At 51.0% G+C, this 23,044-nt stretch overlaps 3 protein-coding genes across 6 annotated transcripts in view; 2 read left to right on the forward strand and 1 right to left on the reverse strand.

Moving 5' to 3' along the window:
* Positions 1-103, forward strand: part of LOC121181737 (carbohydrate sulfotransferase 8-like) — a 22,059-nt gene extending 21,956 nt beyond the window's left edge. For all 3 annotated transcript variants that reach the window (XM_041037855.1, XM_041037858.1, XM_041037857.1), the window contains one exon: positions 1-103. This exon is cut by the window's left edge and continues 1,380 nt beyond it. The gene's annotated coding sequence lies outside the window, so the exon portion shown is untranslated.
* Positions 104-2,289: 2,186 nt separating this feature from the next.
* On the forward strand, positions 2,290-8,196 carry LOC121181738 (BTB/POZ domain-containing protein kctd15-like). The gene is made up of 5 exons (XM_041037859.1): positions 2,290-3,050; positions 4,299-4,474; positions 4,809-4,953; positions 6,903-7,205; positions 7,543-8,196. Exons 1-5 carry the CDS (start codon positions 3,024-3,026, stop codon positions 7,702-7,704), a joined length of 813 nt encoding a protein of 270 aa, XP_040893793.1. The 5' UTR covers positions 2,290-3,023; the 3' UTR covers positions 7,705-8,196.
* LOC121181736 (transcription initiation factor TFIID subunit 4-like) lies at positions 8,194-21,137 on the reverse strand. 2 transcript variants are annotated; one of them, XM_041037854.1, is made up of 15 exons: positions 19,946-21,137; positions 19,566-19,732; positions 19,205-19,288; positions 18,687-18,875; positions 18,470-18,592; positions 18,272-18,361; positions 17,710-17,904; positions 17,546-17,621; positions 17,298-17,403; positions 16,422-16,591; positions 14,956-15,086; positions 14,725-14,850; positions 14,352-14,408; positions 12,407-12,529; positions 8,194-9,920 (listed from the first exon to the last, which is right to left on the reverse strand). In XM_041037854.1, the coding sequence occupies exons 1-15, from the start codon at positions 21,129-21,131 to the stop codon at positions 9,765-9,767; spliced, it is 2,979 nt and encodes a 992-aa protein (XP_040893788.1). In that variant the 5' UTR covers positions 21,132-21,137; the 3' UTR covers positions 8,194-9,764. The 2 variants fall into 2 exon arrangements, with proteins under 2 accessions (XP_040893788.1, XP_040893787.1); XM_041037853.1 differs by having other exon boundaries at positions 18,687-18,878.
* Between the last annotated feature and the right edge of the window lie 1,907 nt (positions 21,138-23,044).

Below are 23,044 nucleotides of genomic sequence, written 5' to 3' on the forward strand. Positions count from 1 at the left end.
CCGCTGCCTGTTTCTGCTGCAGATTTCATCATGAGTCATACATCAGCTCCGTATCAACACACGTTCTCGGTCCGAGGTGATGATGATTAAATCTGTCAGTCGACTTATTGATTAATGGATTGATCGTTTCAGTTCTGCAGAAACTGGAATATGTTTATTTACACAAAGCATCAAACCAGAGGCTGCTGGTATTTTACTGTCACAGCTGAGACAGAAGCAAACGGTCTGTGGATAAATCGTCTCCGCTGAAGGACAATGTCTCACTGATGTTCAGCAGAATTAGTAGAAGACGGACATGAAATGTTGTCTCCAGATAAAACATGTGGACGGACAGAGCTGGTCTACAGGTGTCAGTCTTCATCACGTCCCTCCTTTTCATTGGCCGCAGCCTCAGTTCACCTGAAGCTGACGTCACCGCGCGGCCACGACAGGAACAGCCGGTGACTTCTGTGAAGTCTGAGTGAAACGTGTTTCTGCATTAAGCTGTTTAACCCTGCGGTGTCCAGCTCACCTGAACAGGTAAACAGCAGACCTTTCCCCAAACACGCTGAAACTCCGAGCTGCCATTAACCTGTGTGTCAGGTGACCTGATCCTACGTCCCCCTGTCCATACACACTCACCAAACACCGAGTGCATTGTGTTTTTTAACCAGCAGGAGGCAGCAGTGAGCTTCCTGTGAAGAAGAAGGACAAACAGCACAGACTGTACTTCCTCTTACACAGAGGACGTCAGTCAGCTGGTCCCTCAGTGTGGCCCAGACCACCTCCGATCTGTAACCCGTCCTCGGTGTGTCTCAGGTGCATTCAGACCTGTAGCTGTCCACCTGTGATCAGATCACCTGAGACTCAGGTGAGAGTCAGGTCTGAGCAGAGCCTTTGGACTGCAGAGAGAAATGGACAGAAACAGAGACGTGGACATGTTTAAGCAGCTTAACGTGGACACGGTCTGTGTGTGTCAAACTCTCTTCATTAAGGTTGTTGTTTATTTGTCCTAGTCCAGAGGTGTCCAAACTGTCCCACAAAGGGGACGCGTGGCTGCAGGTGTTAGTTCCAACCAATCAGCAGCACAGCAGACTGGACTCATTGAATCAGCTGATTGGTCAGACCGTGTGCTCCTCACGGGTTGGAACAAACACCTGGTGTTTTCAGGCAGTTTGGCCTTAACACATTTCTATAGAACCACTGAGCGATAGTTGTTATGACGACCATCGTTATGACGCCTGCTCCTGCTGACTGACTTCCTGTCATGTGATGAACCCGCACTCAGCCTCCGGTGTGTCCCAGAGGAGCGAGGAGGCTGAGCGGGGTGAACTCTGCCTTCCTGTGGCGGGAGACGACCTCTGAGCCTTAACACTGCCGTCACCTGATGTTACTGACGTGTCTCTGAACGCTGCACACGTGACCGTCTTCTTAATAAAGTCAGTGTCTTGTATGTGTCCAGTCACAGAGACAGATCCTGTCCCTGTGTGTTCTCTAACATGAGCTTCATCCTTTAATGTTTCTGTTTCCATCACCAGCCTGAGACCTGCTGAGATCAGTGGGAGGACAGAGGACATTTAGCTCAGGAGGTGAACAGGCCCTGTTTCCATCATCATCACCACCTTCATCATCATCATCGTCCTCAAAACGTCAAACATGAAGTTGATATGAGAAAAACGTTCCTGAGAAATGGACACTCCCCCTCTCCTCCCCCTCCCCTCTCTCCTCCTGGTCCCCCCTCCTCCCACTCTCTTCTCTCCTCCTCCCTCCTCCTCCTCCCCCCTCCCCCTCTCAGATTACAGACGGGGCCTCCGGCAGGTTTAGCAGATATTTAAATCTTTAAATTCGTTGCCTGTTTCCTTCGCGCTTCGTCTAATTGCAGTAACTGCAGGGTTTCTTTAATCAGAGCCTTTCTGCTGGTTTGTTCAGTAAAAGGAGACACGTGTGTGTGTGTGTGTGTGTGTGTGTGTGTGTGTGTGTGTGTGTGTGTGTGCGCGCGCGTGCACATGTGGGTCAGAGGGAGGTCCAGATTGTCTCACATGTGTCTGACTTGTCATCAGTTCTATTAAAGAGACATTTCACATGGTTTCATTTCAATAAGTGATCAAATGATCAATATATTCCACTCCAGAGTCAAAGATCGAAGTCCGGGTCAGAGAGTCTCAGCACACCGAGCTGGGACTGCAGAGTCCTGGATCCGGTGTCAGAGTTCAGACTTTAACTTCTGACAGAATCGTTTCAGTCATTATTCTAAAAATAGCCCGGTCCGACCCGGGTTTGGTCCGACCCGGGTTTGGCCCGGCCGTTACATCAGAGCCGGAGCGGGAGTCAGGCTGCGTAAAGCTGCGCGCACCGGAACACAAAATGGTTCCTGCCGGCGCCGCGGATGATCCGGGGACCGGACCGAAGCTCGGCCTCTTCTCGACTTCACACGCGGCGGCGCGGAGGCGTTTGGATCCAGCTGATGAGCAGAATAACACGGATCTGTGCGCGCACCCTCCCGGCGCACAGCTCCATCTACCAGTGCGCCATAATTGAAATGGCGCATTTGGCCGCGGGCGGCTGGAGCGGCATAATGCATGACGATAGACGTCATTTGGCTCCGGAGCCTGAGGGACGTTTGATGCTGCTGAAGTATACGAGCTGTCGGGGAGAGACGGACGAGCCGCGCTGCTCCGTGTTTACAGACAGCGGAGCGCTGCTGTTTGTCTCTGTCTCTGTCTCACATGTTTGACGGAGGACAAACTCTAAGGATAAATCATCCCACAGCCCGGCTGATAGAAACGAGTTGGGGCGAGAGAAAAGAACAAACCGCCCGCGTTACTGTAACCTAATCCTGGCCCCCGGGGGTCTGAAGGGCCCCGGGCCAGACTCCTCTTAAAGTCCTCCTCTTTATTCTGTCGGAGGAGACACGGACGGGCTTGTTTTGCTCCTTGTGCTCCACACACCGGAGGACAGACGCAGACTGACGAGGACGTGAAGTGAAGAACAACCGGTATCCTCTGATTTCAGACCCGGGACGGAGCAGACAGACGCCGGTTTCCATGTCTTCAGTGTCGGTGTCCTCTCAGGTACGAACACGCCACGCACAGTTTCACGTGAGATTCAGACGTAAAGTTTACACCTTTGCACCGTAAAAACTCGATATTCCGCTGGCATTAGCCTCGACTAGCCTCGACACTCACTTTAACGTAACACCAAATCCCGTTTAGAATGTGTCTATTTTAAGCCTTCGTGAGTAATCGCACTCGTATATATTAACGATACAACTGTAGTTTAGAGATTCTGTAATGGTGTAACACGCTGTTAAATTCGGCAGAAACCAAATGTTCCAGTGCAGGATGTAATCCAACAAAACGTCAACTTTTACTGCAGACTCGCCTGTTTTTCCTGTCTGCTTCAACGTCAAACGCACCGTGTGGGCCGGTAGCTGCTTTGGTGACTCTTTGGTAAAAGTGAAGATGATCAAATCAGAGTCATAATTCATGGGAAGTTTATGTCCGGATTTGACTTAGAGACGGTACAATATCCAGAAAATGTCTAAAACCAGGTGTAGCCAATGCCGAATAGCAAGGCCACGTTAAATGTTCAGATTTGTTAATGGAGTCTGGTGTGTGGCGTTGTTTCCACATCGGAGTGAGCGGTCTCACCGGGACCAGTTTCATTTATTCAGTTCAAACGCGTTCACATGAATTAAGAGTTTTAGGTAAAGATGTTTCAGTGAGGTCCGTTTTTTTTTTTTAACAAACTTCATCATCATCATCATCACAGAACAGAACTTCAGCTGCTGTTTGAGGCGGGTGTGTGTGTGTGTGTGTGTGTGTGTGTGTGTGTGTGTGTATGTGTGTGTGAGTGTGTGTGTGTGTGTGTGTGTGTATGTGTGTGAGTGTGTGTGTGTGTATGTGTATGTGTGTGTGTATGTGTATGTGTGTGTGTGTGTGTGTGTGTGTGTGTGGGGGGGGGGGGGGGGGGGGCTTCAGACCGCCTCCTGTTCACCTTTCATGCTTCAAAGCTCTTTTTCTTTACAATCGTGGGGGCGGGAGGGCGCGAAATGACCCCCCCAGGTCATCAGCTCCACCAACACAGGCGGCTGGGATCTGTGTGTGTGTGTGTGCACGCTCAGACCCTGGCTCCCTCCGAGCCGCAGGGGCTTCTGGGAGATGAAGTGTAACCGTCAGCAGGGATCAGGGCGGCGGCTGCAGCGACTCAGATCTTCGTCAGTTCAGAACACGTTGAGCTTGTTGTCACGTGTCTGTGATGTTACAGGACGAAGCTCAGTCCAGCTCAGGTGTGTTCTGACCTGCTCTTACCTGTGACAGGAGGGGCGGAGCATGTCCAGGATGTCTCTGAGCCGCTCACCGGTGTCCCCCATGACCGCCCAGGGCATCCCATCGCCCGCCCAGCTCACCAAGGCCAACGCTCCTGTCCACATCGACGTGGGGGGGCACATGTACACCAGCAGCCTGGCAACGCTCACCAAATACCCCGAGTCCAGGTGAGACCACAGAGAGAGGGGGGCAGACATGAGGTCCATCTACCACTCTCTCCAATCAGTCACAATCAGAGAAAATCAGCTGATCCCATTAACCGTTAATTAATCTATAATAACTGATCTGAGGTGTCTCTGATCCACAGCTGTCCACAGCTGTCCCCTGAATCTAAGAGAGACGAGGACACTGACTCCAGAAATCCTGACTCTTCAGTCTAAATTTGTGTTGATCGTTTCCTCAGTGAAGAGTCAGTGTCCCTGTCCTCTCCTCTGTCAGTGTCCCCCGTACTCTCCTGTGTCCTGTCCTCTCAAGGTCCCTCACTCTTCTGTGTCTGTGCAGGATCAGTCGTCTGTTTAACGGCACCGAGCCCATCGTGTTGGACAGTCTGAAGCAGCACTACTTCATCGACCGAGACGGAGACATCTTCCGCTACATCCTCAGCTTCCTGCGGACGTGCAAACTGCTGCTGCCCGAAGACTTCAAGGTACTTTATCTGGCGATAAACCGAAACCTCCGAACCCGGACGTGGACCGGACGCTGTCAGTAGACTCCAGAGACAGCACGGCTAAAAGTGAACTTTGACCCCACGTACATGTACTAAAGTACAAATCTGAAGATGAGAATCGAGGCTGTCAGGAAAAGCAGCAGCTCAGTTTCATGGATTCATTTCAAACACGTAGTTTTAATGTAGAAGCAGGGACTTTGGTCCAGGTCCTGCCAGAACTGATGTTAGAAAATATGAGTGGCCGAGGACACCGTGGGGGGTGGGGGGGGGCATGTTTGTAAAACGCAGTGAGAAGTCAGATATCAGCTTGAACTCAGCAGCTGCGTCTCCTCTGCTTCGCTAACGATGAGAAACACGACTCCAGGTCAAACAAATCATTTGTCCTTGTCCAGCAGCGTCGGCGTCTTCGTTAGTCTGAGTCTTTTAACTCTGCACATTCTGACGCTTTAATCAGCGCAGAGCCGCCGGCTGCTCGCAGCTCCACGCAGTGTGTGTTTTACTAAGTTACTGTGTGTGTGTGTGTGTGTGTGTGTGTGTGTGTGTGTGTCAGCAGGCATATTGCATCTCTCTCATCTCCCTCCCTGTAGTTAACCAGCGCTGCCTCTGTTATTCTGCTCCTGTGCTCAGGATGACTAAAACACCCCGCGGACACAACCCCTCTTTATAAAACACATCTATGCCTCGCTTGTGGGGGAGGGGGAGGGCGGTGGAGAGGGGGAGGGAGAGAAGGAGGCGAGGCTTTGATACAGCGTGAAGCCTCGGGCAGCAGCTCCTCATCAGGAGCCGTGCTCCCGTGAAATGTACTGAAGCTCTGAGGGCGGGGGGGGCGGGGGGCAGCTCTGGGTGTCTCCTTTAGGTAACTGAGCTCAGTCTGGACTTTGGACACAGCACTTTGATAGAAGTCCTTAATCAAAGTCCACTTACTGTAGCTGAAACAGAGACAACAGCTGCTACAGATCAACATGATCCTTCACCTGGAGTGGTCTCTGAGTCCACCTGAGGACTCTTGGTCCAGTGCTCCCTCTCTTTTAGCTCTGAGAACAGAGACTTTTTCAGCTTTTATTCTGAAAAACTGAGAACCAGACAGGAAATGTGCTACAAAACCAAAGCTAAAAGAGGCTAAAAGCTCCACAGAGCAGTGGAGTTTGTGAGTCCACACAGAGAGGGAGGAGTGGACTGAGAGTCCTCAGGTGGACTCTGTAACAGCTGGATGTGGAGATAAACAGCTGTTGGTCATATAATCGCACTCGTATATATTAACGATACAACAGTAGTTTAGAGATTCTGTAATGGTGTAACACGCTGTTAAATTCGGCAGAAACCAAATGTTCCAGTGCAGGATGTAATCCAACAAAACGTCAACTTTTACTGCAGACTCGCCTGTTTTTCCTGTCTGCTTCAACGTCAAACGCACCGTGTGGGCCGGTAGCTGCTTTGGTGACTCTTTGGTAAAAGTGAAGATGATCAAATCAGAGTCATAATTCATGGGAAGTTTATGTCCGGATTTGACTTTGAGACGGTACAATATCCAGAAAATGTCTAAAACCAGGTGTAGCCAATGCCGAATAGCAAGGCCACGTTAAATGTTCAGATTTGTTAATGGAGTCTGGTGTGTGGCGTTGTTTCCACATCGGAGTGAGCGGTCTCACCGGGACCAGTTTCATTTATTCAGTTCAAACGCGTTCACATGAATTAAGAGTTTTAGGTAAAGATGTTTCAGTGAGGTCCGTTTTTTTTTTTTTTAACAAACTTCATCATCATCATCATCACAGAACAGAACTTCAGCTGCTGTTTGAGGCGGGGGTGTGTACGTGTGTACGTGTGTGTGTATGTGTGTGTGTCTGAAGCTGCAGATGTGTTGACTCAGCTTCACTTTTCAGCAGCAGGTGATGGTACCTGAGGTGTTTGTCTGTAACCCCCCCCCCCAGGACTTCCCCCAGCTCTACGAGGAGGCGCGATACTACCAGCTGACTCCGATGGTCCGGGAGTTGGAGCGCTGGCAGGCGGAGCGGGAGGCCCAGCGGGCGTCACCCTGCGAGTGTCTGGTGGTCCGAGTCACGCCCGACCTGGGCGAGAGGATCGCTCTGAGCGGGGAGAAGGTCCTGATCGAGGAGATCTTCCCCGAGACCGGAGACGTCATGTGCAACTCTGTCAACGCCGGCTGGAACCAGGACCCCACCCACGTCATCCGCTTCCCCCTCAACGGATACTGCAGACTGAACTCAGTGCAGGTCAGTCCACAGGGGGGCGCCAGCTGCACCGCCGAGGGCGCAGTCTGGAGTTTATTACCTCCGTCCCCTGCTCTGTGTGTTTTAATTATGTTTTTATTACGTTGTAGAAAACCCCGCGTGGGAAACAAACTTTGTGACATCTCCAGTTTCCCAGTTCATGGATTTTCTCCAGCTCTGCTCCAAACCTGGTTTTCACTGGGTTTGGTTTAAACCTGAGCTGAACCCTGAGCTGAACCCTGAGCATCACCTGTGACATGTGTTCATGTAAAGTTTATTTATCTGTTTGAATGTGGCTGATCTGCCTCTTTGGTCTCACCTGAGTTTACCTGACCCGCAGGTCCTGGAGCGTCTGTTTCAGAAGGGCTTCAGCATCAAGGCATCCTGCGGAGGCGGGGTCGACTCGTCCCAGTTCAGCGAGTACGTCCTGTGTCGTGACCTGCGGCACAGCCAGTCCGTCACCAGCACCCCGATCCGGATCAAGCAGGAACCCCTGGACTAAAAACCACCGGTGCGTGGGATCGACGGACCGTATCTGAGGTCGGCGAGCTCACACCTGGATCCTGCGAACACCTCAGCAGCTGGCAGGAGGACATCACGCCGGGCTGAGACACGAGACCTGAAGACTTGGAAACATCCCGGGAGTTTCAGAGACCCCGGAGCTCTGCTGTGAGCAGAAGAGCTTCAGTTTGTGACAGGAGGAAAAATCAGGAAGCTCGCTCACGTCGAAAAGTTTGGAATCCGAAGTTTGTTTGATGAGCAACTCGTTTGGTTCACATCCTCCTCAGAGTGCAAACCAGTGGAAAAGTCATTTTTATAAACATGTCCAGATGCCTCGGGCCCCTAAGTTAATTCTTTTTTATAAAACTGCCATTTTGAAAATGTATATTTAATGTTTGTTAGCTCAGTGTCACTATTTTGCATTTGTACAGATGTACTGATAAAAGGTTCAACGATCTTTGGTTTCAATCAGAGTCCACATGAGCTCGAACCTGCTTCATTTTCTTTATTTCATTTTTTTTGCAAAGGTACAAACAACTGTAAAATTGCATTGCCTGAAATGCGTCAGGATTGAGTACAGAATGTAGGAAATATAAATAGTCGCAAAAATTGTGTCCTTCCAACAGATGAGACTTCAGCCGGGCGATAAAGTCCCAGGGGACCCGGGGGACCCAGACTCTGACTGACTGTACAGTACATACACCACAGCCTCAGTGAGCAGTTAGACCAGTTAGACCAGTTAAACCAGTTAGACTATACAAACCAAAAGAGAAACCGAGAGACGTTTAAAGCGTTAAAAACCTTCCACGTACACGTGTCCAAAAAAAAGCATCTTAAAAACAGGAAGTGTGAAGCCAAACTGATTCTCCAACCACATTCAGCACGAAGTCGTCTTCTCAACAGGACCGGGGGGGCGGGGCGGGAGGAGGGGCGGGGCGGGGCCACTGCAGGAATGTGTGATCTGGAGCTGCGTGTTTGTTAGCATTCGTTAGCCTTTAGCACACGTTAGCGCAGCCCGAGTCAGTGGCCGTCAGGAGAACCAGCTCCCTGTGCTGACTGTTCGACTTCAACTGGAACCGAGTTAAAGGAACACGTCAACGTCCAGAACCGTCCTCCGTGTCTCCGAGAGTCGGACGCTCTGACCTGCTCTCACATCTCCACGTTAGCGTGAAGCTGAGCTCTGCTGGAGGTCGTGAGTCGGACGGCGGCTGTGACCGCTGGCCAAGGACGAAGGCCTCCGAAGGAAAGACGAGACGAGGATCATCTAAATGTTGAACTGTTCCTTTAACCTGTGACCGTGTTCAACATGACCCTCCCACAAATCTACACACACACACACGATCCACCAACTCTTCGTTCATCGTTCATACGACATGAGATCGTACTAAATTTCACATTCCTCTGACAGCAACCATCAACACGAACCTCCACAAAACTTCCTCCGAACGACGCCACGGATCAGAGCGCGATCAGATACCAACGAGCCCGGCGTCCTGAGGGGGGACAGGACACCTGGACGGAGACGTGGGGAAAGATTTGGACAGGAAGGCACCTGTGCAGGTACAGCGCTGCAGTCGAAGGGTGGCGAACAATCCAAGCAGCGGGAACAGGAAACACGACGGAACAGAAAACGGTGCCTAGTTTCACACCTGCACATGATCCACCTCAGCGTGTTTTCTACCATGGGAGGGGGAGGGGTGGGGTCTGAGCCGCTGACCAATCACACATGGACCCGCGTCCACAAACCTCTAACGTTCAGCAAAGACACGAGGATCTGTCCTGTTCCGTAAAGCTACGCCGTGGACTCTGGACAAACACGGAGCTGACATGTGATGTGCAGGTAAAAACTAGACACCTGGATGAGCTAAAAACGAAACAGCCTCATAAAAAAACAAGAGCACGATGTAAAACATGACATGAAAGAGATTAAAAAGGTGCTGCAGGGACTGAAGACGGACTCGGGCCAAAATAAGCAGTGACTCTGAGACATCTCAGAGGACACGAGGGTTCGAGGACGAGGTGGAGTGCAATCCAGCTGGTGATCTGCAGCGGGCCCAGTCCTCACTTCAGCAGAGCCTTGTAGAGCATCAGAGAGCGAGCCGTGGTGCGGTCCTGCTCCAGACAGAAGATGAAGTCCCTGAGGTTAACTCGCGTGATCCGCTGACGGAGCTGCTGGCGGGAGGAGGCGGCCGAGGAGGAGCCCGAGCCCGAAGCCACCTGAGGGGACAGACAGAGGAGAGTTAGACAGGGTCGGCCTCCAGGGGACGGAGGAGATATGAAAGCTGTGAAACGCGGCGGCTTCTGCACACGACATCACTTCCTGCTCTTTTTATTTCAATGATTCATCAATAAAGACAAACGGCAACAAAGGCATCGATAACATACAACACCAGCTCCAAAACGTAAGAACGTGAGAAGTAACTGAGCCGATTCTGGAGCCTGAACTCGAAGGTGTAAAACCTCCGTTCAATGCACGTTCAGCATCGTTAAACCGAGCGGCTGGAAGCTCATCGTGTGACGCTGAGTCAGAGCGGCGACGCCTCGTCGTCGCTCTGAGTCTGTGGAGGTTGTTCAGGACTCCCCGCTTTGACCTCACCTGGCACCTGAATCATCAGCACCAGCATTTAGTGAGATCTCCCACACTGGTGTAATCGCTCACTGAGCCCAGACCTGCAGGAGGATCACCACACCTCTGTGTCTGAGGTGTGTCTGTGGCCTGAGGACAGGTAACACCCGGCGCCTGCAGCTACCGCTCTGCTCCCTCACAGACGCTGCTCCAACAAGTCCTCTTTCATAACACGTTACACAAACACTAACTCAGCTCAGAGCCTCCGAGCCTCAGAGCCGGGCCCTCCGAGTCGAGTCTGCGTTCCAGGGGAATTCAGATGAACGAGCAGTTGGGGTGAACGGCACCGACAGGTGTCCGTCTGAGGGTTACTGGGACAAAACCAGTTTATCTAATGGAGAATAAAAAAAATAGAGGAAGTTTTCAGCTGTTTCTCATGTGGCAGCGAATGATGTTTGTGAGCCAGAGGTGAAGACGATCGCAGAGACAACTGAGCTTCTATGTCCTACATGGGCAGAGCCTGAGGGCTGAGACAACACGAGACTTCTGTCAACGCACAGGGAGCCTGGCGCTGCTGATCTTCATCAAGGTCCAAAGTCTCCTCGGTCTCCACGGGTCGCGTATGGTCTGGTTTTAGGGTCGTAGCTTTTGATTGAACAGTCAGCTGATCTGCTACGATCAGACTGAAACACAGGAAATCAAGCAGGAAAGATCAAGGAGCGCTGATCTCTGGGTCTCCTCCCGACCTCTGAAGGTACAGAGGGAATGCAGGTTATTAAAGGTTATTTGTTGCTCAGTCAGAATAACAAAGCTCCTGTGTTGCCAGAGTGTATTCATAACAGGCTGCAGCCCCGGGGGCATCAGGGCGGGGGCGGATGGGACTATCTGAAACTTGATCAGGCCTGCAGTCAGGAGCTAAAGGGCGTACTGCAGCCGCTCCAGGGCAGATCAGATAGAGGAGGCAGCCAGGGAGGCAGGGAGAGAACAGGAAATCATCTGAGCTGGAAGTTTCCAGTTGGTGTGAATTCAGAGGACGAGAGACGTCCTGCAGAGCAGAGATGGATGAGAGATGTCCCTCAGAGCAGAGACAGAGTGAAATCTGTGTGAGCTCCTGGTTCAAAAGTGACTGAATGATTGATGTGATGGAAATAAAAGTGAAACTGGAGAATGTGGCTGCTGAACTGATCTGAGATCAGCCGGCGTCTGACTCTACAGAAACACCGTGATTGGTCAGCGACTGTCAGTGACGTCTGCTCTGAGGTGCAGGTTATTCATCCTTCATAGGAACCTTCCTTCCTTCCTTTCCTTCCTTCCTCACGTCAGACGTTCCCACCGTCCGAGCTTCGACTGCAGCTCTTTAATCCTCATCTTTCTCTGCAGTGGTTCAAAGTTTATCTCCATCAGTTTTCCTGAATAAACTTAAAGGAGCAGAGACGTGATGCAGCTACTGTCCACAGCTGCGTCCCTGATCTCTCTGCTGCCTTTGTGTGGGACTGCTGGGGGTCAAGCCTCAGGCAGGATGTGTGGGGGGACAGAGAGGTAGGGGGGGAGGGAGAGCATGTGGGTGAGGGTGGGGTGAACACGAGGCAGGCAACCCCCCCAGGCCACGACCCCCACCTCCATCCCCATCCAACACTCAGCCCCAAGCTCTTTTCTGAAGAGCTGAAATCTATGGCTGCCCTCCGGGGGGGCGGAGGAGGAGTGGGGGTGGGGGGGGAGGTCGTCACACCCACAGCAAAGCTCCAGGCAGACACTGACCCCCTTCACTCAGCTCTGCTCACACTCACTGCCTGAACCACAGACGGGTTAGTGTGTGAGGCCTTCACTGTACAGTGACAGCCACACACACACTGGCAGCGGCGGCGGCGCCCCCTGCTGCGAGGAGGAGTGACTGCTGATTTTAAGCTCTGATGCTCAGCGTTCAGGCTGAAACTGTCACTTCCTGTTTACCTGACATCAGGTCAGAGCTGGATTCTGTTGGAAACACGGCATCATGGGACACAAGCTGTCCCCTGTCCCCGCCTTAAACAGGATGCTCATGTCACGCGTCATTTTAAGGCTGAAAAAGCTTGAACCCGTTTACTCTGCGCTCACACGCCTGCTGACTGACGGACCGATGATCGGTGTCATGTCTCACCTCTGTGCCGGGCGCCGCTCCTCCTGGTGAGTCCAGCTTACGTTTCTTGCGTGGTCCGATGGCGGCGAGGGCCGTGAGGTTGGCGTCTCGTTGTCGCATCTGAGCCAACTCCTGCTGCTGCATCTGTGGAGGAACAGACAACGCAGCAGCTGTCAGTGTGAAACACACCGAGACCAAGAGCCCACGCTACGACACTGAGAGTCATACTTCATCAGACGGGGTTTCAAACCGTTTCATTCAGTCATGAAAACCTACAGGCTGGTTTGACAAATGTACGTCTGCTAGGCTGCACCGCCCACCCCCACCCCCGTCATGATCCCGACCCCCGTCAGCCCCAGGATTGGGGTCCCTGCAGAGGAACGACCGTCTGGCTGTCACCTCAAGGCGACACTGTAAGAGGACAAAGCCTCTGCACAGGGAGGGGGGGGGGGGGCAGTCAGCTGGGTTCATAGGATGAATGGGGGGGGGGGGCAGTCAGCTGGGTTCATAGGATGAATGGGGGGGGGGGGGGGGGTCATTTTGTGCAGCAGATACAAACACACACTGAATATAAATATATACACAACATAAATAAGGTAAATATAGTTTTGTTGTTTCCTCATGAGTAAAATGAGACGTCAGAGATGTGTGTGTGTGTGTGTGTCTCTGTCTGTCTGTGTGTGTGTGTCTGTGTGTCTCTGTGTGTGTGTGTCTGTGTGTGTCTCTGTGTGTGTGTGTCTCTGTGTGTGTGTGTGTCTCTCTGTGTGTGTGTGTCTGTGTGTGTCTCTGTGTGTGTGTGTGTCTGTGTGTGTCTGTGTGTGTGTGTGTGTGTGTCTGTGTGTGTCTCTGTGTGTGTGTGTGTGTCTGTGTGTCTCTGTGTGTGTGTGTCTCTGTGTGTCTGTGTGTGTCTCTGTGTGTGTGTGTGTGTCTGTGTGTCTCTGTGTGTGTGTGTCTCTGTGTGTGTGTGTGTCTCTGTGTGTGTGTGTGTCTGTGTGTGTCTGTGTGTGTCTGTGTGTGTCTCTGTGTGTGTGTGTCTCTCTGTGTGTGTGTGTCTGTGTGTGTCTCTGTCTGTCTGTGTGTCTCTGTGTGTCTGTGTGTGTCTCTCTGTGTGTGTGTGTCTCTCTGTGTGTGTGTCTCTGTCTGTCTGTGTGTGTGTGTGTCTGTGTGTGTCTCTGTCTGTCTGTGTGTGTGTGTGTCTGTGTGTGTCTCTGTCTGTCTGTGTGTGTGTGTGTGTCTGTGTGTGTCTCTGTGTGTGTGTGTCTCTGTGTGTGTGTGTCTCTCTGTGTGTGTGTCTCTGTGTGTGTGTGTGTGTCTCTCTGTGTGTGTGTGTCTCTCTGTGTGTGTGTCTCTGTGTGTGTGTGTGTCTGTGTGTGTCTCTGTCTGTCTGTGTGTCTCTGTGTGTGTGTGTGTGTCTCTCTGTGTGTGTGTGTCTCTCTGTGTGTGTGTCTCTGTGTGTGTGTGTGTCTGTGTGTGTCTCTGTCTGTCTGTGTGTGTGTGTCTGTGTGTGTCTCTGTCTGTCTGTGTGTGTGTGTCTGTGTGTGTCTCTGTGTGTGTGTGTCTCTGTGTGTGTGTGTCTCTGTGTGTGTGTGTCTCTGTGTGTGTCTCTGTCTGTCTGTGTGTGTGTGTCTGTGTGTGTCTCTGTCTGTGTGTGTGTGTCTGTGTGTGTCTCTGTCTGTCTGTGTGTCTCTGTGTGTGTGTGTGTGTCTCTCTGTGTGTGTGTGTCTCTCTGTGTGTGTGTGTCTGTGTGTGTCTCTGTCTGTCTGTGTGTGTCTCTGTCTGTCTGTGTGTGTGTCTCTGTGTGTGTGTGTCTCTGTGTGTGTGTGTGTCTGTGTGTGTCTCTGTCTGTCTGTGTGTGTCTCTGTGTCTCTCTGTCTGTGTGTGTCTCTGTGTGTGTGTGTGTCTCTCTGTCCATCACATACAAACTTCAGATGAAGGTGATGTTTAAACACACAGACATCAAACGCACCTCTTTGGCCTTCTGCTTCAGACGAGCCTGTTCAGGATCTTCTTGTCTGGCGCGACTCTGGAAGTCAAACACAGACAGGTGGGTCAGATTCCGTTTTTACCTGACGACCTCTAAACATGAACACCTGTGACCTTTGACCTGTGACCTGAAAGAGGAGTTTTTATTTTCCCTTCTCTGACTCAGACAGGCGGACAGGTGGACAAGCTGCAAATATTCATCATTTTACAACAGAGAAGACACGAAGCTGTCTCTGACACCACTGAACGTCCCACGCCACGCCATCAGTAACATGTCAGAACATATGAACCTGTCTGTGCGTGTCTGTCTGTGTGTGTTTGTGTGTGTGTGTGTGTGTGTGTCTGTGTGTGTGTACCTTGGCAGCCTTCAGCAGCATCTCTCTCTCCTGTTCGTCCTTCCTCTGTTTCTCCATTCGCTCCAGCTGCTCGAAGAAACGAAGCTGAGACCGAACGTCCGTCGTCTGTTCGTAATGTTCTTCATCCTGACGGAGGAAGAGGAGGATCAGCTGACTGACTGTGTGTGGCTTCACTAACTGAATGAAGTGGACTGTTGTTAACTGAAACACGGTGATTCAGTTTGTTGTTACCTTCCCTCCGTCCGTACGATGCTGAGCCACGGCTGAAACCTTCTCCAGCAGGGAGCGCAGTCTGGACTGGGTCGCGTGGGAGATGAAGTTCACCACCTCCAGCGGCACCTCGGTCACACCCAGCTTCTTAGCTGAAGATGAGAGACAACGAGCGTCAGCGTGCCGCTCCTCCGATCTGACGGGAACACGGAGCGGGCCCGACGCCTTTTCCTTCACATCACATTCATTGTCTTCGTATGAAAACATAAAGCAGTGTATCTGTGACCGAGCTTCGTGTTTGACGTCTGCTGCTCAGCGACCACAGAAACATCCGCCCTCACCCACTCCTACACTCACATATTTTGTCTTTGGCCTAATTTCACACTCAAACTCCACAACTCTGTGTCCTTTTACTAAAAATGGGCACAAACTCTCCAGGGGATGGAGTCTGCTCCCGTCAGGTGATGAAACTTTACCAGGAGAACGAAGCGCTGGGATGAAAATAACAGAGGAGGAAGAAGAACCGACCTGCACATAAACGTGACAGAGACGTCGACCACAGAGAGGATGAACACACCTGAACCGTGTGGGAAACAGATATCACAAAAATCAGAAGCTCAAATTAAAAACAACTGTGTCCCTGATGCAGGGAACTGTGGCCCCTCTTCACTGTGTGGCCCCTCTTCACTGTGTGGCCCCTCTTCACTGTGTGGCCCCTCTTCACTGTGTGGCCCCTCTTCACTGTGTGGCCTTGCCTAATGAATCTCACCTGTTCATGAGGTGAATGTTCTGCTCAGGTTCTGTGTTGTTATGGACAGCGTGATCGCCAAAGCTGTGGGTTTTTGCAGCGCTCCTGACTGACCCAGGATCTGCTGTGTCAGCTATTTCACACATACCTGCCGTCTCCCTACCTGCCGAGCTCACCGGCACAGGTCAGGCTAACGCAATCAGTATCACCTGCTCCACCTGCTGCTTCGTTAGTGAAATGGCTTCAGCTGGAGCAGAAGCGGAGTTACACTCAGACGTGCAGCAGAAACAGGTACTGTGCAAAACCTGTCGCGCTGAAGCTGCAACATCCAGCGGAAACACAACCAGTTTATACCGACACCTGAAAATCACCACAGGTGTTTGCATGACGGAGAAGTTCCGGTGAGTCCAGTGAAAACAGAATAATAACTGCTGTTGGGCCTAAGATCGAAAAAGTCTTGGTGCAGCTCAGGAGATTTGCAGCCACGATGCTCTTCACATTCAGGAAGCAGAAAATTCACGTCACACTCAGTTCTAATGATTGTTTTTAGGTGGATTTCATTAAACTCATTCAGAGTAAAGTTATTTTGGTTCCTAAGTCAAACAGCTGGACTCTCCCTCTGTGAGGACAGGCAGACTTGTAGGCTCTGAGCTGGTGGTAAAACCTGTCTCTCGACTTTCCTCAGTGGGACCGTTCCCAGACCATCAAAGACACAATGCCTCATACAGGGGGACAGTACCTGTGTCCAGGATGCGGCGGTGCAGGAGGCCGGTGGGCAGGAAGGACTCGTCCTTACAGGAGCGGATCTTTGTGCCGACCAGCTCTGAGCTGGTTGCTAGGATACGGGCGTTTTCCTCATTAAGGTTGACGCCGGCCATGGACGCCACATCGTTGATGTCGTCGTCATCTCTGAGGACGGCAGAGACAGAGAGGTTAGGACGCAGGAGAGGAAAGAAAGGATGTCAGCGTTCAGCCTGAAGTTCCATTCGTGTTAATGCAAATAAATAACAACAAGCAAAGTCACAGCAGACAGGAGACCAACTGGCCTCCCAGTTTCCCAACAAGTTACCAGAATAACCAGTAAGTTGCTGCAGCAGCTGGAAGATGCCTCCAAGCTTTCAGTCTGCTCCTGAGTCAAGAGGGACTCTGCAGACCAGCTCTCCTCAGTTTATCTCTCAGAACCGTCCAACTCAAAAGGACAAACGTCTTCATCTAAGACTGATACACAGCTGATCTCCTGCTCTGAGACACTGAGGAGCGTGTGGACAGATGGTCTGTCAGACATCAGGACATCAGCTCAGAAATCAGCCAGCAGAAATGAGGTCCATCTGGATACTCGGCAGAAATGCTGCCCCCCTGTGGCTGATCTGTGAACTGCATGGTCCAGTGACGGCTCAGTGGCAGGAGCCTGGAGCAGAGACTGTGTCCTGTGATACAATCAACGACTCATAGAAACGTGTGTGTGTTGAACAGCTGTGCTGTAAATGTGAATGAATGAGTTATGAAAAGTTCTGAAACATCACTCATTTAAAATTTAAGATTTTGATCTGTTTTGTTGAAATGAAACCTGGTATCTGATCGATCATGTGACTCAATGTTTCAGTTTATACTTCACCTGAATGTCCCGCCCCCTGGGTCACTCAGTTTCTTCTGATTGGCTTGAGCTGCCAGGTTAACCAGACCTTTGCCAACTAGGGTTGTGGGTCCCCTCACAAGAGTACCTGAAGAAAACAGACACGTTTTGGTTTTCTACTGAAAGTCAAATCATCTTTGCTTGATTATTATCTGAATTCAGTGAGTCGCTGCCATCTAGTGGTGCAGGTCCACAGCACCTGAGTGAAACGCTGCTGCAGCTGGACTCACCCTGAGGTCTGAGAGCCTGACTGATGACGACGGGGGTACGGGTCTGTACGGTCTGGACTCCTGGTCTGCCCACAGCCTGAGGGACAGGACAGATTTTAAACAGGGGACATCAGGAATGTGACAGCAACTGAGACTAAAGTGAGTTTTGGTTCTGGTCATCGTACCAGAGCTGCTGTGTTTGTGAGAGGTGTGTTCAGTCTGACGGTGCTGGTGGCCGGACTGACGGGCAGCCGCGGTCTGATGGCGGTGGTGGTGACAGAGCCGGGGGCGGCCAGGGGGGGCGCTGAGGTGCTGGGGGTGGTCGTCATCAGAGACTGCTGACTGCTGAGCAGAGACTGACGCAGGGCAGGGAGGCTTTTCTGTGGAGAGACGCAGCAGCTCAGGGTGAAACAGCGAACTGATGATTCCCCGCAAAAAAAAACACACACCTGTGAGAATCTGTTACCACTGTAACTGTGACACTGATGGAAGATGTGAAACAGAAAACTGCTGGAATACGGAGGGAAGAGGAGACCACAGAGTCCTGCACACTGTCCATCACCGGAACTCACTTTGTCAAGACGCAATTTCAGGACCAAAACCTCGGACTGGTAGTGCACATATCCTGAGAGTGTGTATGAAGGCTGAACAGTTGTCCTCAAACAGTGAGTTCAGGTGATGGACACTGTGCCGGGGTCTGGACTCTGCTGCTGCTGTGTCGGGGGCAGAACATGAGTGTGGTGGTACCTTGAGGAAGGGGATGAGGTAGGGCTGTGGGGAGGACTTCAGCTCAGCCTGCAGCCGAGTGGTGAACTCCTCAGGCTCAATCTTAGCATCCTGAACAAACACAGAACTCTGGTCAGACTCAAGTTACATAATATGAGAAAATGAAATCCAGTGAATGGAAATTCCCGGACTGAGTCCTCGTGTAGTAAAACGTCTTACGAGGAGGTCCTGGACCAGGGCCTTCACATTCTTGGAGGTATCTGGGGAGGGGGAATTGTGGGATGCCAGCTTGATGAGCGTGGCGAGGAAGTTCTTGCATTTCTTCACGTTTTCTTGCATCTCCTGTCAGAGACAGACGCGTGTAGCGACAAGTTAGAAACACAGAGAGAACTCTGAGAGGACTGTAAAGAGATCTGTAAACGTAGCTCCACCTGACCTGGGACACCACAGTGACTCTGCCGGGGGGCGTGGGGGCGGGAGCAGGGGTCGTGCTGGTCAGGGGGGTGGACGGGACCCCAGCGGGCTTGGCCACGGGCGCACCCCCTGCTGTGATCACCGTCGGGGCCTTCTGAGGGGTCGTCATCTTCACTGACACCGCCGCACCCCCAGGGGCCACGGTGATCGTCTTCTGGGAAACAGCAACACCATCAAGCACAGGAGCCAACACCAGACAGATGATATTTACTAATCACGTTATCAGCAGGCATTTATTGATCTAGAAACCTGTTTGGTTTTGTACAGCGTGTGGCTGAAGCCACATGTCTGAATCTTCCTTTCTGAAACATTTCTGATCACGCCGTACGCATCGTAACGTCGGCTCCGTTGGACCCAGACGTAACTTGTTAGATAAATATTATTCTTTAATCTAACTTTGAGATGTAAAATCTTTGGTTATTATTCTGAGTCTTGTTGTGAGTGTATGAAAAAGAAGAGGAGGGGCCAGGAAGCACACACCTGTACAGTGGTGGTGGAGGGAGCCTGAACCAGTCTGGTTGGAGCGGGGGAGGCCAGGCGGACGGTCTGAGGTGTACCAGGAGCCTGCAGACAACAGGGAGGGCAAACAGATGACACATTATGATGAGCAGCTACATTGTCAGGTCAAAGTTCATATGAGGACACGAAGGAACAAACGTTTGGGAATCCATCCTGTGTACAAGGAAATTAGATTTTTATACTTCTACATTATTTTCTTGAATTTCTTTCTATTTTTCACTCTTGACTTTTTCCCATTCTCAAATAATTTGCTGGTTCTTTCCTTATTTTCTTGATTAACTTTCAGACCCGGTTCCAGACGTGTTCTCAGTACCAGACCTACCGTGGTGGCGGTGCTGACCCGGATGGTGGCTCCGGCCGTCGGTGTCACAGGTCTCTGGGTGATGTTTGCCACCGTTTGGGCCTGCTGTGTCTTGGCCTGAGCCTGAGCCAGGACCTGCTGGGGAACCATCACCAGCTGACCAGTCTCCGTCCGGACCAGAACCATACCTGAGGGAGGAGGGAACACTGGTCAGTGCCTTCATATGGAACCAGAAACATGGTCCTGGTCCATCTAAAGGGAGCGTGAGTGCCTGTTAGATGCTCAGCAGTTTGCTGTATTGAAGCCGTGTAAACAGCCTGTTAAATATCAGGTTTGTTTTCTGATTGGTCGGTTTGTGGCTGTGGGTCACAGCTGCACGTATCACCCTTGAGTCTCCTCACCCTGAGGCATGGTGAACCCGGGGGGCAGCTGGATGGTGGTCTGCTGTTGGGGCCGGACGGCCAGCGGAAGCTGAGGAGCAGCCGCCCGGGTCGAGCTCGCCACCAGCCCGGGTCTCTGCTGTTGGATGGAGGTGGCCACCACCGGGGCGCCCGGCGGCCTAACCACAGCCACCGCAGACTGACCCACTCCATTCATGGCAGGCTTCACCCCTGCAGCAGTCAGGGTGACGGCGGCCGTACTGGTACCAGTCTGAGTCTGACTGATGGGGGACTGGGCGGCAGGAGGAGGCGTACTTGTCAGGATGACAGAGTTTCCAGAAACCGGCTGGCTGGGCACCAGCATCTTGGTGTGCATCAGAGGGTTGCTGTGGTTCATGACCTGAGAGGTGGAGGCTGATGGGGAGGGGGCGCCCTGGGTCACCACCTGGCCACCCTTGGGGTCCACCCCGTTTTGGGCGACGCCGGCCACCGGGCTGGGGTGTCTCTGCAAAGCCACAGTCGGAGACGCCACTGAAGACTGAGGTACCGGGAAATTAGGCTGAGCAGCGATGGAGGTGATGACAGCGGACCCCCCGGCACTGACAGTACTTATAACAGTGCTGGCCCCGGCTGGTGGGGGGACCGTGGGCGAGTTCACCAACTTTACAGCTCCGCCGTTTCCGTTCAAACTTTGCAGTCCGGGAGACCCGGTCCTGATAGCCTCCGCCGTGGGGGCGATGGAGGAGGTGGGAGCCGCGCTCGGACCCAGGACAGCCGCCCGGTGGAAGCTAGCAGCGGCGGGCTGAGTGGTTAAAGTTACGGGTCCCGGTCCGGGGGAAGCAGTCGGAGGAGCTACCGCAACTGTTTGCAGCCCGGCTCCGGCGGTGATTACGGCCCCGGTGGCGACGGAGGAGGTAGAGGAGGAGAGGGTTTGAGCGGAGAGAGGCTCATTAGCGCCGGGTTCCTGGGTTAACCCCGCTTTCGGATGCCCTTGTTGCGGCTCCACAGACCCCACTTGATCGCGCACTTTCCCTGAGAACTGACCCGCGGCGGCCGGAGCTGCCTCCCGTTTCCCGTCGGAATACGAAGCAGCGGGAATCTTTCGGTCGCCCAGTTGAGATTCCAGAGAGCCGACCAAGTCGCTAACGGCTTTCTCATCCACCTCATTGAAGAGCATGTCCTCCAGTGGGTCGGAGGCTCCCGCCATCTTTGATATCGGACCGTTGTGCAAATCGTATTTTAGGATGTACGCATGCGCCAAGGATCCGGCTGGTTTTCGAGCACAGAAACAGAACGAACAGATTCTTTTGTTTACTGATTCAGTTTCTTCAGTGTTTTTTAATAATAAAAAGTAGTTTATGTGAAAAAGTGGTGGGATTTTACATGTCTGCATCCATCAGTACACAGAGTCAGCAAAGACTGTACCAGTACAATGTCAAAATACTCCACAACAAGTCATGCATTCAACATTCTCCTTTAGCTTGAATACAGGACTATCATCAGCTAAATGTACTGAAAGTTTCCAAAGTGAAAGTACTTGTTTTGCAGAGAACTTAGCACCTGTGACTGTGAATAAATGACTTAAAGGTGGAGCTGGTTTTAACTACTTTATAAATAGTTTAGTCCACTGGTTCCCAACCGAGGGTCGGGCCCCTCCAATGAGTCACCCAATAAATCTGAGGGGTCGTCATGTGATCGATGGGAGAGGAAAAAAAGAAAAAACAAAGCTCTGATACATAGATTAGGATTCTTTTCATATGACTTCTCTCTAATCATTGACCTCTTGTGAAATAATGGATGATTTGGTCTCTTTGGACCTCAAACAGTTATTTAAACCCATGTGAGACATTTTGAGGCAGAACCTTTTTTTTGGTGTTACTTATAAACACTGTTACAACATGACAAGGAAACACAATCAGACAGTTTTTACAGGGTAGCAACCACTGGTTTGATCTTTAATGTGCTGTGTTCAAGGAAAAGGTTCATCTGAAAAGAACTAAAAATATAAAATACAAAAAAAACAAACAAAAAAATACAAAAGTATAAACATCAAGATTTACTGTCAGTGCAAAGATTAAATGTATTTATTTTTCAGAATGAACCACAACAAGGTATATTATGTTACTAAACTGTAACTACTGATGCATTAATGAGTTCATCAGTTACATCCTGCAGCTGGTGAAGATGGAGTGCTTTTTTTTTTGTTTGTGAATTTCTCAAACTAAAGACCTGCTTTGCTCAACTCAAATGTCTCCAGAGAACAAAGGAAAACTGTAGTAGGATGGAAGTAAATGTACTCAGTTACTTTCCACCACTGAGTATCAAGTCTCTCTGTGAACAGTGAGACACATGGGTCATCTGGGTGGACAGTGGGACACATGACGTGATGTTGCTACAGTGAACAGCCTCTTCTTCCTCTTGTTAGTGGTGCATTGCTATGCATGCACACTAGGCACCTCTATAGCAAAGCTATAGAGGTACCTAGTGTGCAATGCAAAGCATGCACACTCTTGTTCTTCCCGTTCATCTTCTTCTTACTTCTTCTTCCTTCCCGATTTTCGGTTCGTAACTCGTCCCACACCGTTGAGCGCACATCAACAAATGATACATCAAAACGTGCGGCTCGATCGGACTCGGTGTGCTTGTATTTTGTTCTCCAGAATATTCACGTTTCGCGAAGAAATTCGCAAAAAACTGCGAAAGATTTCCCATAGAGAATGAATGGGAAATTTTCAAAAAAGTCGCAAATTCTCCCCCTTTTTCAAACATCAACTGCTCTGGCATACTTTCACCTAGAAACACCATTCAAACTGTAAAATGTAGACACAAGTCTCGTGTATTCGGGGTGTATTCAACTTTTTCATAAGTTGTGTAGTTTTTGAACTGTGAGCCCTAATTGATCAGCAGTGATTTTGAAAAAATTCAGGCTTTTCAATGAGTGTGTATTGCGGAATGTTCCAGGCTAGAGTGGGAGGTTAGAGTGGAGAGGCTTTAAAAAAACTCTCTGAAATTTTTTCTTTACACGACGACTACGGCCACAAATTTTACTCTAGAGCAGTGAAATTCTCCAAAGTTGTAGCCACACTTGTCCTCTCTCTCACAATGTGTTTACTTTTTCTG

Source organism: Toxotes jaculatrix, chromosome 5 (assembly GCF_017976425.1).
Source record: "Toxotes jaculatrix isolate fToxJac2 chromosome 5, fToxJac2.pri, whole genome shotgun sequence".
In the NCBI taxonomy this organism is placed as follows: domain Eukaryota; kingdom Metazoa; phylum Chordata; class Actinopteri; family Toxotidae; genus Toxotes; species Toxotes jaculatrix.

Bases quoted from the DNA above. Each gene is read 5' to 3' on its own strand.
- LOC121181736 (XM_041037853.1), bottom strand. From the start codon at position 21,131: ATGGCGGGAGCCTCCGACCCACTGGAGGACATGCTCTTCAATGAGGTG. The intron at 18,362-18,469 runs GTAAGACGTTTT...GTGTTTGTTCAG, and splicing joins CCCTGGTCCAGGACCTCCTC to GATGCTAAGATTGAGCCTGA. The intron at 14,409-14,724 runs GTACACACACAC...TTTGACTTCCAG, and splicing joins TGCTGCTGAAGGCTGCCAAG to AGTCGCGCCAGACAAGAAGA.
- LOC121181738 (XM_041037859.1), top strand. From the start codon at position 3,024: ATGTCTTCAGTGTCGGTGTCCTCTCAG. The intron at 4,475-4,808 runs GTGAGACCACAG...GTGTCTGTGCAG, and splicing joins ACCAAATACCCCGAGTCCAG to GATCAGTCGTCTGTTTAACG. The intron at 7,206-7,542 runs GTCAGTCCACAG...CCTGACCCGCAG, and splicing joins GCAGACTGAACTCAGTGCAG to GTCCTGGAGCGTCTGTTTCA.